Here is a 10,648-nt window from a genome sequence, read left to right as displayed (position 1 = left end):
CACAAGAACCTGAGTTTGATCCCTGGTACTTCATGCTGTACCACCCTGGAACCGCATGGTGTAATCCCAGTTTTGGAGAGGCTAAGACAGGAGGATCACTATGAATCTGAGCTGTGTAGTGAGATCCTGTACCACATAAATAAGAATAAATCTTGCATCTTTGCCCATGGATTCTGTTTCCATAGTTCTTTTTTAGCATTCTCTTCATTATCCTGTAATGAATTCCTGTTTGATTGGTGGTGATACTTCTGCATCAGTTCTTCATATCACTTTACTCTTTATGTTCTTTCTTTTAGACCAGTCTTTAAGCTTATTAATTAGTTCTTAATCTGAGCTCTTTTGGCTCTTCAGCCATTCGATTTTTTTTTTCTCCTTTTAAATATCCTTGATCTTTTTCATTTCTAAGATACCTTGTTATTTTTAAACTATCTCATATATTTATCATACAACCACATTTTTTGAGGTAAAATTGGCGTAGTGTAAGATTTACCATTAACCTCTGAAGTGTACAAGGGAGTGTGTCCTTTAGTAAATTCAGAATGTTGTATGAGCAAAATACTATTGAGTTGTGCATTATTTTCTTTTTCTTTTTTTTTTTTTTTTTTTTTTTGGCAGAACCGGGCATTGAACTCAGGCCAGAGTTCAGTTGAACTCAGCACTAATTCTACTGAGCCATCTCCCCGGCCCCTGTGCATTATTTTCATCTCCTGAAAGAAACCTTATAGCCACTAATAGTTAACTCCTCATTCTCCCTTGCTCTCTTTGGGAACCATAAATCTAGTTTTCTGTTTCTGTGAATCTGTCTGTTGTGTCTTATATAAATTGAATCCTGTAGTATGTAGTCTTTTGAGTTTGGCTCTTTTTATTTAGCATAATATTTTCAGGATTCATTCATATTGTATTATGCGTTGTCTTGGTTAGTTTTCTCTCTTGCTGGAGCAAACACATGACACTCAAAAGGAAGGAAAGGTTTATTTAACTCACAGTTATGAGAGATTTCAGTTCATACTCAGCTGGCTCCAAGGCAGTGTGACACATTGCAGAGAGTAACCTTTCATGGCGGTGGCAAAGAGTAGAGAGTAGATGGGAGGAATCGTGGCAACAATCCAACAATGGCTGCAGAAAGCAGGTCTGTCTCCTTTATGTTGCATTCAGGCTATCAACCCAGGCCAGGTAGAGCAGTCAGACCCATAATCCCAGCACTGGATTATGAATTAATCACGAAGTCTAGAGGTCTGCCCCATGACAGTACAAGGATTTTGGGGGGACAACTAGACACAAACCATATCATGGATTAATTCATTTCTTTTTCTGGCTAAATAATATTGCATTCTGTGGATATATTGTATTTTGTTTATCCATTTCTCAGTTGATAAATGAGTTGTTTTCATCTTTTGACTGTGCTAAATAATGCTGGGAATTGTGTGTAAGTTTTTGTTTGGATTACTGTTTTAATTGTTTTGGATATGTACCTAGAAGCAGAGTTGCTTGGTTATTTGGTAAGCATGGCTTTTTTTGAGGAACTTCTAAACTGTTTTTTCCCTCAGGATTTAGCTTGAAACCTTGTACTGCAGTTTGTAGATCCTTTGTCAGTGTCAGCCATGTGGATGATTCACGGCCATTGCTTGACCAATTTGTGCGCTGTGAAAGCCTGAGAGAATGTTTTCTCTCCCTGTGACTTTCCTTAGGCACACTCTATATCGTCAATCACTTTCCTCTGTGGCGCCATAATCTCCTTGATCAGAAAATTTGGAACACCACTGAGTTACAGGATGTTATAGTACAGGTTCACTTATGTCCTGAGTCCTCACTGACCTTGAATGGCTAGGGCCAAAATGTTGGCTATCCTTGCAGCCCTTCTTTTTACTAATTTTTGGTCTGCCAACTTAAGTTGTTAATCCTCCAGAAGACAAGCTTAATGATATTTTTACCCTATAACACAGGCAGTTGGGATTAACCTCACTATCTGTCTGAATATCAAACATCTTAGACATAATGTGGAATAGGTATTTTTCATCAAGTATTGATACATGAAACTTTAAATCCCTACAGAATGTGAAAAAAAATAAAAAATAAACTATTAAAAAATAGGAATAAACAATTGCATGTTTTTACACAGAAATTTAGAAATCTAATCATATACACCATTGTAGCAGGACAATCTTGTCTCTTGTTTTCATTTATTACCCTTTTTTTTAAACAAACATTTACTTGAGAGACAGTATAGCGGTAATTGATACATTAGAAATAGTACATATTTAGAAGAGCAGAATGACAGGCATTCCAAGCATGGCCCTAGTAATACACATTGCTGTCTTTGGTGCAGTTGCTTAGTTCACAGGTGTCAGCATTTGACTGACTGTGTCAGGTACAGAAGTTACATTTCTTGTTCTATAGGTCTTGCTTTATCTTGGTCTTAACCATCCAGCAGAAAAGTATAAAAACGAGGTATAAAAAGTAAAGCCATATTAATATGCTCAGCTGTAAAAGGCTCAAGTCAACAACTTCTGACATTGCCAGTCCTACAGATAATCCACTACTATTATGGACTATTGGACTATGTTGGGTTATTTTGCTGAATTCATATACCTACAATATTTAAATGACAATGGAATACCCTTCTCTGACAAAACTAAACAAAAAAAGGGGGATCTAAATGAAGGGCCATTTTGTATCTGTATATACAAAACAAGATAGATATACAGCTTCTTTCTCTTAATTCAATGAGAACAAAGATTTGTACAAGTAGTGTTTGTGGACAGAATATCATGTCTGCATCTTGTACTGTGAATAACCATTACGAAGACAGCACTATTAATTATGGTAACGGTCCTACTGACCTGTTTTGAAACTGTCTCATTGCTGTTTGTTTCTCAGTAAAATTAATTAAAAAAAACTTTTCTGGATTAGATGCTTACGTTTATGTTTCTACTTTCATTATGTGAAGTTCTAATTTTTCCACATTCAATGCATGTAGTTACTTTTAAAAAATATTTATAGCTGATCACGTATGTTTGAATTAGTATCTCACTGTTTTTGTTATCCTAATGATTGAGTATTCATTTTGCTTATTGTTTTTTTAAAATTAATTTTATTGAGAAACATATCAATGAGACAGTTTCAAAACAGGTCAGTAGGACATTTACCATAATTAATACATTGCATATTGTTGTCTTTGTAGTGATTATTCACAGTACAAGATGCAGACATGATATCCTGTCCAAACACTATTAGTACAAATCTTCCTTCTCATTGAATTAAGAGAAAGTAGCTATGTATCTATCCTATTTTGTATATATAGATAAAAAATGATCCTTCATTTGTATCCCCTTTTTTGTTTAATTTTATCAGAGATGGGTATCCCATTGCCACTTAAATATTGTAGGTGCGTGAATTCAGCAAAATAATCCCATATAAAATATATTCATTGTCATTTGTGTATCTTCTTTGGAGAAATATCTGTTCAATTCTTTTTCAGAAAAGACTTTTACTTCATTACTTTTTCAGAAAATCACTTGATTCATATGTCCAAATTTATGCCATTATTAGTTTGTTGTTATTATGATAGCTTGAGAGTAAGTTTTGAGAAGTGGAAATATAAGTTCTAAACTTTGTTCTTCTTCAAGATTATTTTCTCTGTGTAAGGCCTTTTACAATAATATGGGGAGTTTAGGATCAGCTTATCGATCTCTATAAGAAAAAAATAGAAGTTTTGTAAGGATTATGCTGAATCTTTCAATCAGTTTGTTAAAATTGCCATTCTTAACAGTATTAACTCCTCCAATCTATGAATTTAGAATTAAGTCTTTCCTTTTTTTTTTAGATCTTTTCTTTCAACAGTGTTTTGTTGTTTTCAATGAATACATAGGTCTTACGCCTCTTTGGTTAAATTTAATCCTAAATATTTTGCTTTTTTTGAAGTTACTGTTAATAGAATTGTTTTTTAAATTTCTTTTGTAGATTGTTCATTTCTTGAGTATGGAAATAAAGGTAATTTTAATTTAATTTAATAGGTGGATTTTACCTTCTGCAAGTTACTAAATACATTTATTATTTCTAATAGTTATTTTATGGAATCTTCAGATTTTCTACATAAAAGGTCAGGTGAAATATGGATCTTTTTTAAGGAAAAGTTTTACTTCTTCCTTATCAATTTTCACATCTTCAGTCTTTCTTGCCCTGGTTATTACAGTTCAGAAATGGTGAGAGCAGAGAGCCTTTTTATTTCTGATCTTATGAGGAAAACTTTGTGTTTTTGCCTACACAATCATATATTATTTAGCATAGGGAATGTGTTCTGACTAACATTCATTAGGTGATTTTGTCAGTGTGCAAATGTAGCATGTACTTACACTTAAAATGGCTACAGTATCAGGAGGCAGCAATGTTATGGGACAGCTGGTGTATGTCAATTCTTATTGACTGAAACATGTTTTTATGCTGCATGACTGCATGATGTTAGCTGCGAGGTTTTTTTTTTTTTTTTTGTATATGGCCTTTATCTTCTAGATTTAGGATCATCCTTTGCATTTCTGGTTTGTTCAATGTTTTTAAGATGAATGATCATTGAATTTTGTTAATTTTTTTTTTCATGGATCGCTTCAGATGATCATAACATTTTTGCGTTACTAATTGGGTGTAATTGATTTTCAGATTTGAACCACCCTTGCTTTCCTGGGATTTCCTACTTGGTCATGGTATATAAACTTTTAAATAGCTGCTGGATTTGGTTTTTGTAGTATTTTGTTGAAGAGTTTGCATCCATATTTACAAGGGATGTTGAACTATAGTTTTTTTGTAGTGTCTTTGTCTCGCTTTAAACTTGTGTGTTCTTACATGGATTGAGTATCCCTCATCTGAAAAGGTTGGAAATATTTGGATTTTGGTTTGAATTTTGGAATACCTGCATGGGGCTGGGGAGATAGCTCAGTGGAATAAGCACTTCTCTGGCAAGTGCAAAGGCCTGAGTTCAATCCCTGGTTCCGCAAAACAAAACAAAACAAAACCATTCTGGAATACCTGCATATACATAATGAGGTATTTTGGAGACAAGACCCAAGTCTAAACAGGAGAGTCATTTATGTTTCATATATATACATATCCTGAAAAAAGTTTTATTCAGTACTTTTATTGTACCTGTGTTTGGATTTTTGACCTGCCTAGTGAGTTATCTATTTTCCCTTTGCGGCATCATGTGGAGCTCAGAATAGTTTGGATTTTGGATCATTTCAAACTTTAGGGTTTGGATTAGGGATGCTCAACCTAATAGTTGTATGTTTTTTATATATATAATTTTGGTTGACAGTCTTTGTCTTTATTTGACAGATTAAAGTCATCTATATTAACAGTTCATAAATTCAGAACCATGTATTTTGTATTTGTCTTGCCTTTGTAGTTTGTGTAATTTTCTTTGTTGTTGCCTCCTCCCTATTCCTATTCCCCACTCCTACTTTTTCCTAGCTTTATTAAATTATCATTCTATTTTTTCTTTAATTCAGTGAATATTTGCTTAGTGTAAATCGAGTAGTAGGCACTGTCCAAAATGCCTCACTGCCCTTTGATGAAAAAAAAAAGCAACAAATAGAAACAATAAACTTAACAAGTGTTTTAAAGAGGCAAAATAGTTTCTTGTGATTTAAGTACACTATGACAAATTTTAATTCCATTTTTTTTTCCAATACTGGCATTGATACATTCCTCTCCTTTAAAAGTTCTTAAAATGCATCTGAGTATGACTTTCCTTTTCTTTGTTTCATTTTCATTGAACTATCTATTAGAGGAATTGTATATTTAATCTGTCCTGGAAAGTATTTAGTTTTCATATCCTTGAATATTGCTTTCCATGACTTCCATTATTAACCATTTCTGGATCTCTGGTTATATTGCAAAGGCAAGCAGAAACATTAAAATAGCACCCAGGATTTGGAGGTAGATATACTTATGTAAACAGGCTTTGATTGGGATCATTCCCAGAATATCAGGCTCTTATCTGTGGTGGTCTAAGGCTTATATGAGAGCAGTAAGCAGGAAGTACAGAGGCAGAATGGCTTGTCAGTTGGGGATTGGTTTATATGTTGCTCTTCATAGTGACCAGCAGTTTCTAAGAGATGGGAGTAGCCAAAACTGTAACAGGGACTGTTACCGAGGCACCTAGTAAACTCAAGTACACTGACTGCAAGGCCCGTTTTCTGCTACAATGTGTATGTTTAATCTTTTTATTTTATTTTCTGTGTCGCCTAACCTCTCATTTTGTGTTGCTTTGTGCTTCATTTTGGGTAATTTCCTCTGACCTGTCTTCCAGTTTACTCTGTTTTCAGTGATACCATAGCAGCTCTTAAAATGAGCAGCTCTCGTTGACTTCTTGTGTTGTTCATTTCAAAAATTCTGTTCGGTTCTTTTTTAGTTCTTCCCAATGTCTTTCTTTTATATCATGCATTAATCCTTTGTTCTTAAAATATATTAAATATATTATTTTCTTCATCTCATAATTCTAGCATTTCTAGTCCATCAGTTCAATAGTGACTTTGTTTTCTCTTGTATTCAATTTTTTTTAATCTTTTAATTGAAAAAAAATTATTTTGGAAAGGTTTTAAACTTAAAGACTAACAAACTGACTGACTGTGTGGGTTGCCCTGGAGTCTTCCCAGAATCAGGCAAACAGACGGTGTAGAGAGTTAGTTCCTGTCTGTTCTTTGCTTAGGTTCTTCTAAAATTAAAATGTTTTATACATTTGTTGAAACTAAGAAAATAAATATTGGTGCACAGTATTATTACTTATAATTTACTAGTTACTCTACCAATGTCTTTCTTGAGTTTCAAGATTTCCAAGATGTAGTACAGAATATTATATTGCGTCTGACATTAAATGATTTTTTTATTGAATTTATATTTCCTGGAACTTTGGAAATTCTTTGAGGTCTGTGTTTTTTTTTTTTTTTTTTTCTTCTTTATAATTTTATTGAGAAACAGCAATGAGACAGTTTCAAACCAAATTGGTAGGACAGTTTCAATAATTTAACACATTGCATACATTCTTCCTAGTGGTTAATTGCTGTGCAAGATGCAGACATGATATCCTATTTACAAACACTATTAGAACAAATCCCTCTATTCATTAAGAGAATGTGACTATATATCTATACTAACCATTTTGAATACACAGATACAAAATAGACATTCATCTCTATACCTTTTTTTTGTTAAGTTCCGTTATTTGAATATTATGGGTGTGTTAACTCAGCAAAATATTCTAAAAGAGTCCACTAGTCCATAATAGTATTGGGTCTTCCACTTCACTGGCAGTGTCAGAAATTGTTGACCTGAGTCCCCTACAGCTCAACGTAACAGCATGACCTTACTTCTTATACTTTGTTTTTATACTTTTCTGCTGGATGGTTAAGACCCAAGATAAAGCAAGACCTATGCAACAAGAGTTGTAGTTTTTGGGTCTGATAAGATCAGTGAAATCCCGTCAGGATTTATCCTGAGATCCTGTACCTCAGGTTGTAGAACCTTTGTCAGTGTCAGCCATGTGGATGAGTCACGGCCATTGCTTGGCCAATGTGCTCTCTGTGAAAGCCTGAGCTTTCTCTCCATGTGACTCTCCTTAGGCACAGTCTACATCATCGATCGCTTTCCTCTTTGGCCCCATAATCTCCTTGATCAGTTGAAGTGAATTCTTTCAGATAAAATTTGCATTTGCTTTTGCTATAGAAAGATGTTTTATACCTGATGTCTCTTTAAACTTTGTGTGTGTTGAATGTTTTGATTAGAAATTCACCTTGGAACTTTTATGTCAGATAGCATGACTTTTAGTCCCAAGTTCAGAGTTTTGATTAGCATTGTTAGGTGCTCTTTTTTCCTGTTTAGATCCAAAGTTCAGTTGGGCAAGTTTCCTTCTGTAGGATACTATTCATTTTTGAAATTCATTCACTTAAAGTCACTTATTTGGAAACCTCAAGTTGAGTAGGGATCAGTGCCTTTGATCTGACCTTTTACTCTCAATGACTCTGCTTATGTTTCAGGTCCCTTTCTTATGTGTTAAATCCATACTTTTAAGCCGGAGATGAATTGCATAGGTAGCAAGTATGGATTAGAGTCCAGTTCCTGTGTTTGGCCTAAATTTGTATGGTTTGCAAACTGAGGATGATTTTTGCTGGTTTTAGAGGGTTATGAGAAAATATGACTATGTGACGTATGTGTCCTACATAGCCTAAAATACTTTGTTGTGTGGCAGAAAAGTTTGCTGTTCTTTGCCCTAAGTATCAGAGATTGTCTTCTGAAGTACTTTTTCAGCTGTGCATTAACATTACCCCCCCCCCCATTTAGTTTTCTTCCCTGCCATCTGCTACTGCTACCGGAGATTGAGCCCATGGCCTTGACTCTGAGCTACTTCTCCAACCCTTTTGAAATTTTTATTTTGAGCTAAGATCTTGCTAATTTGCCAGGCTAGCCTTGAACTTTCCATCCTCTTGCTTCAGTCTCCCAAGAGTGCTGGTAACTGATGCATACTATCATGCCTGGCATTTTTAATACATTGGTATTTTGTTGTACTGGGAAGTCTAAATCTTTTATTGTAAAAGGTTTTATTGGTCGGTTTTTCCTTTGTTTTATTTATGGCTTATAAGATTGAACAGTTTTGTTTATGACTTGTTTATTTTAATCTTAAACTTTATTAAATATTTTGGGATATGGATCTAATTGTTTTATTCTACTGAAAAAGATAATATACACCTTAATCTTAAATTTTATATGAATATAACATACTTATCTAACAAAACCCCCTACAATTTATATTCTAATCAGTAGCATAGAAGTATTTCCATCTCACTAAACTCTTACCTATATTGGATATCATCACTTGAAAAGATGCTTTAAATATTTTACGCCAGAAATGATATCTTAATGTCTTTGCTTCCTTTTTCCTAAGTCACTAAGATTGTTGGATGAAGAAGAAGCAACAGATAATGATTTAAGAGCAAAATTCAAGGAACGCTGGCAAAGGACACCATCCAATGACCTTTATAAACCTTTAAGAGCAGGTAAAAATGTTTATAAATGACCTTTGCTTGAACAGATTCCCAAGTTGCATCTAAGTTTTTTACTGATTAGACTCAGATGTAAACTTGTGTGTACTGAACTGTGTACTATTATGAAACCCTAGGTGATTTCCTTAGTAGTATAAAGGTTTAAGAGGACAACTGTAGAAAGTTCAGATTTTTAAGAAAGATATGAAGTGAAAATTAAAATAATTCTCATTTCTATTTTCCAAGCCATGCATGTACTTTAAAAACATATGAGATCATATGTATATTATTTTGTTACCTGTTTTTCTTTTTCTTTTTTTAACTTACTAATGAATCCTGGGTAGTTAAAAAGTGAATTTAATAGTCAAAATTATACTTTACAGATTATTAAGATTTTGTGGTTAAGATAAAGGATATCTTTGTATGGCTAGAGATTGGTTTTATTTCTATAAAAGGGATTAATACTATTTAGATTTTTCAAAAGGTATATTTGCTCTTCTAAGTTTAGAGAATACTTTTTTAAATGAAGTCTGTTTTTGGAGTGAATGATTTCTTTCTATATTTAAGAGTGGCAGGAATAGATTAAATAGATGTCTGTTTGCTTTCATTTGGTAGACTAAGTTGAAATGTATTTTAAGGTATAGCTGTACATTTGATTTTATGAGTGATTTCGTCTTTTTTCTGAAAACAAAGTAAAGGATTGACAGGAGCTAGATCATCATTATATAGTAAATTGATACTCATGGGGGAAAGATAAGTGAAATTGAGGACGAGAACTAAAAAAGTACAACTAGCTCATAAAACACTGCTGTTAGAATCACTGTTGTATTGCAACTTTTTCCCCTACAGAGGGTACCAACTACACAACAGTTTTAGATAAAGCTGTGCAAGCAGATGGCCTAGTAAAAGAACGCTACCAGTCTCATCGTGACACCATTTCACTTCTCTGTAAACCGGAGCCTGAGTTAAATGCTGCTATCCCCTCTGCTAACCCAGCAAAGACCATGCAGGGCAGTGAGGTGAGAGGGGTGGTTTTTGATGTGGTTAGCCATTTGCTTATGAAAACTGTATTCAAATAATTATATGTATAATTAACTGTATCTTATTGTCATCTTTAAAAAATGCAGAATTTGGCAGGGGCTGTAGTTGGTAAGAGTGCTTGTGTACATGTAGAAGGCTCTGGGTTTGATGCCTAGCCACACACGTATGTATACCTGGATACACCCATACCTACACCTCTGTGTGTGTAAATATATGCAGAAGTAAATTTGTGATATTATATTGAAAATAATACATACTTTGGGTGATGCATAATTAATATCCTGTAGTTATTTATGAATGACTTATGAACTAGATGCTCATTCTAGGTAGATCATTTATTTACAGTGTTTTACTAAGGTTTTATAGAAGGAAAGGCTTAAAAGTAGAACTTCTGAAATAGGATCATGTTTGTCTAAATACTCTTTGGAACACAAACTCTTTGTTTCTTACAATTTTGTACTTACTGCCCTCCACCATATTCTACTGGGGCTATTTTTAAAGAGAAAACTGATAGGGTGTGCCTATTAATAAATGGACAGTATTCTTGTGTTCTCTCTCTCCTCTCCCCCCCCCGTTCCCCC

General features: G+C 33.9%; 1 protein-coding gene across 2 annotated transcripts in view; it reads left to right on the top strand.

Moving 5' to 3' along the window:
• Pdcd6ip (programmed cell death 6 interacting protein) overlaps positions 1–10,648 on the top strand; it is a 76,019-nt gene that overhangs the window by 48,121 nt on the left and 17,250 nt on the right. For both annotated transcript variants that reach the window (XM_004635260.3, XM_004635259.3), the window contains exons 12-13: positions 8,930–9,041; positions 9,876–10,045. In XM_004635260.3, coding sequence (XP_004635317.1) covers positions 8,930–9,041; positions 9,876–10,045 — 282 coding nt within the window. The remainder of the gene's footprint in view (positions 1–8,929; positions 9,042–9,875; positions 10,046–10,648) is intronic.

This window comes from Octodon degus, unplaced genomic scaffold, assembly GCF_000260255.1.
Source record: "Octodon degus isolate 3935 unplaced genomic scaffold, OctDeg1.0 scaffold00071, whole genome shotgun sequence".
NCBI classification, from domain to species: domain Eukaryota; kingdom Metazoa; phylum Chordata; class Mammalia; order Rodentia; family Octodontidae; genus Octodon; species Octodon degus.
The sequence above is the reverse complement of the archived record's forward strand: the minus strand, read 5'-3'. Positions and strand labels throughout refer to the sequence as shown.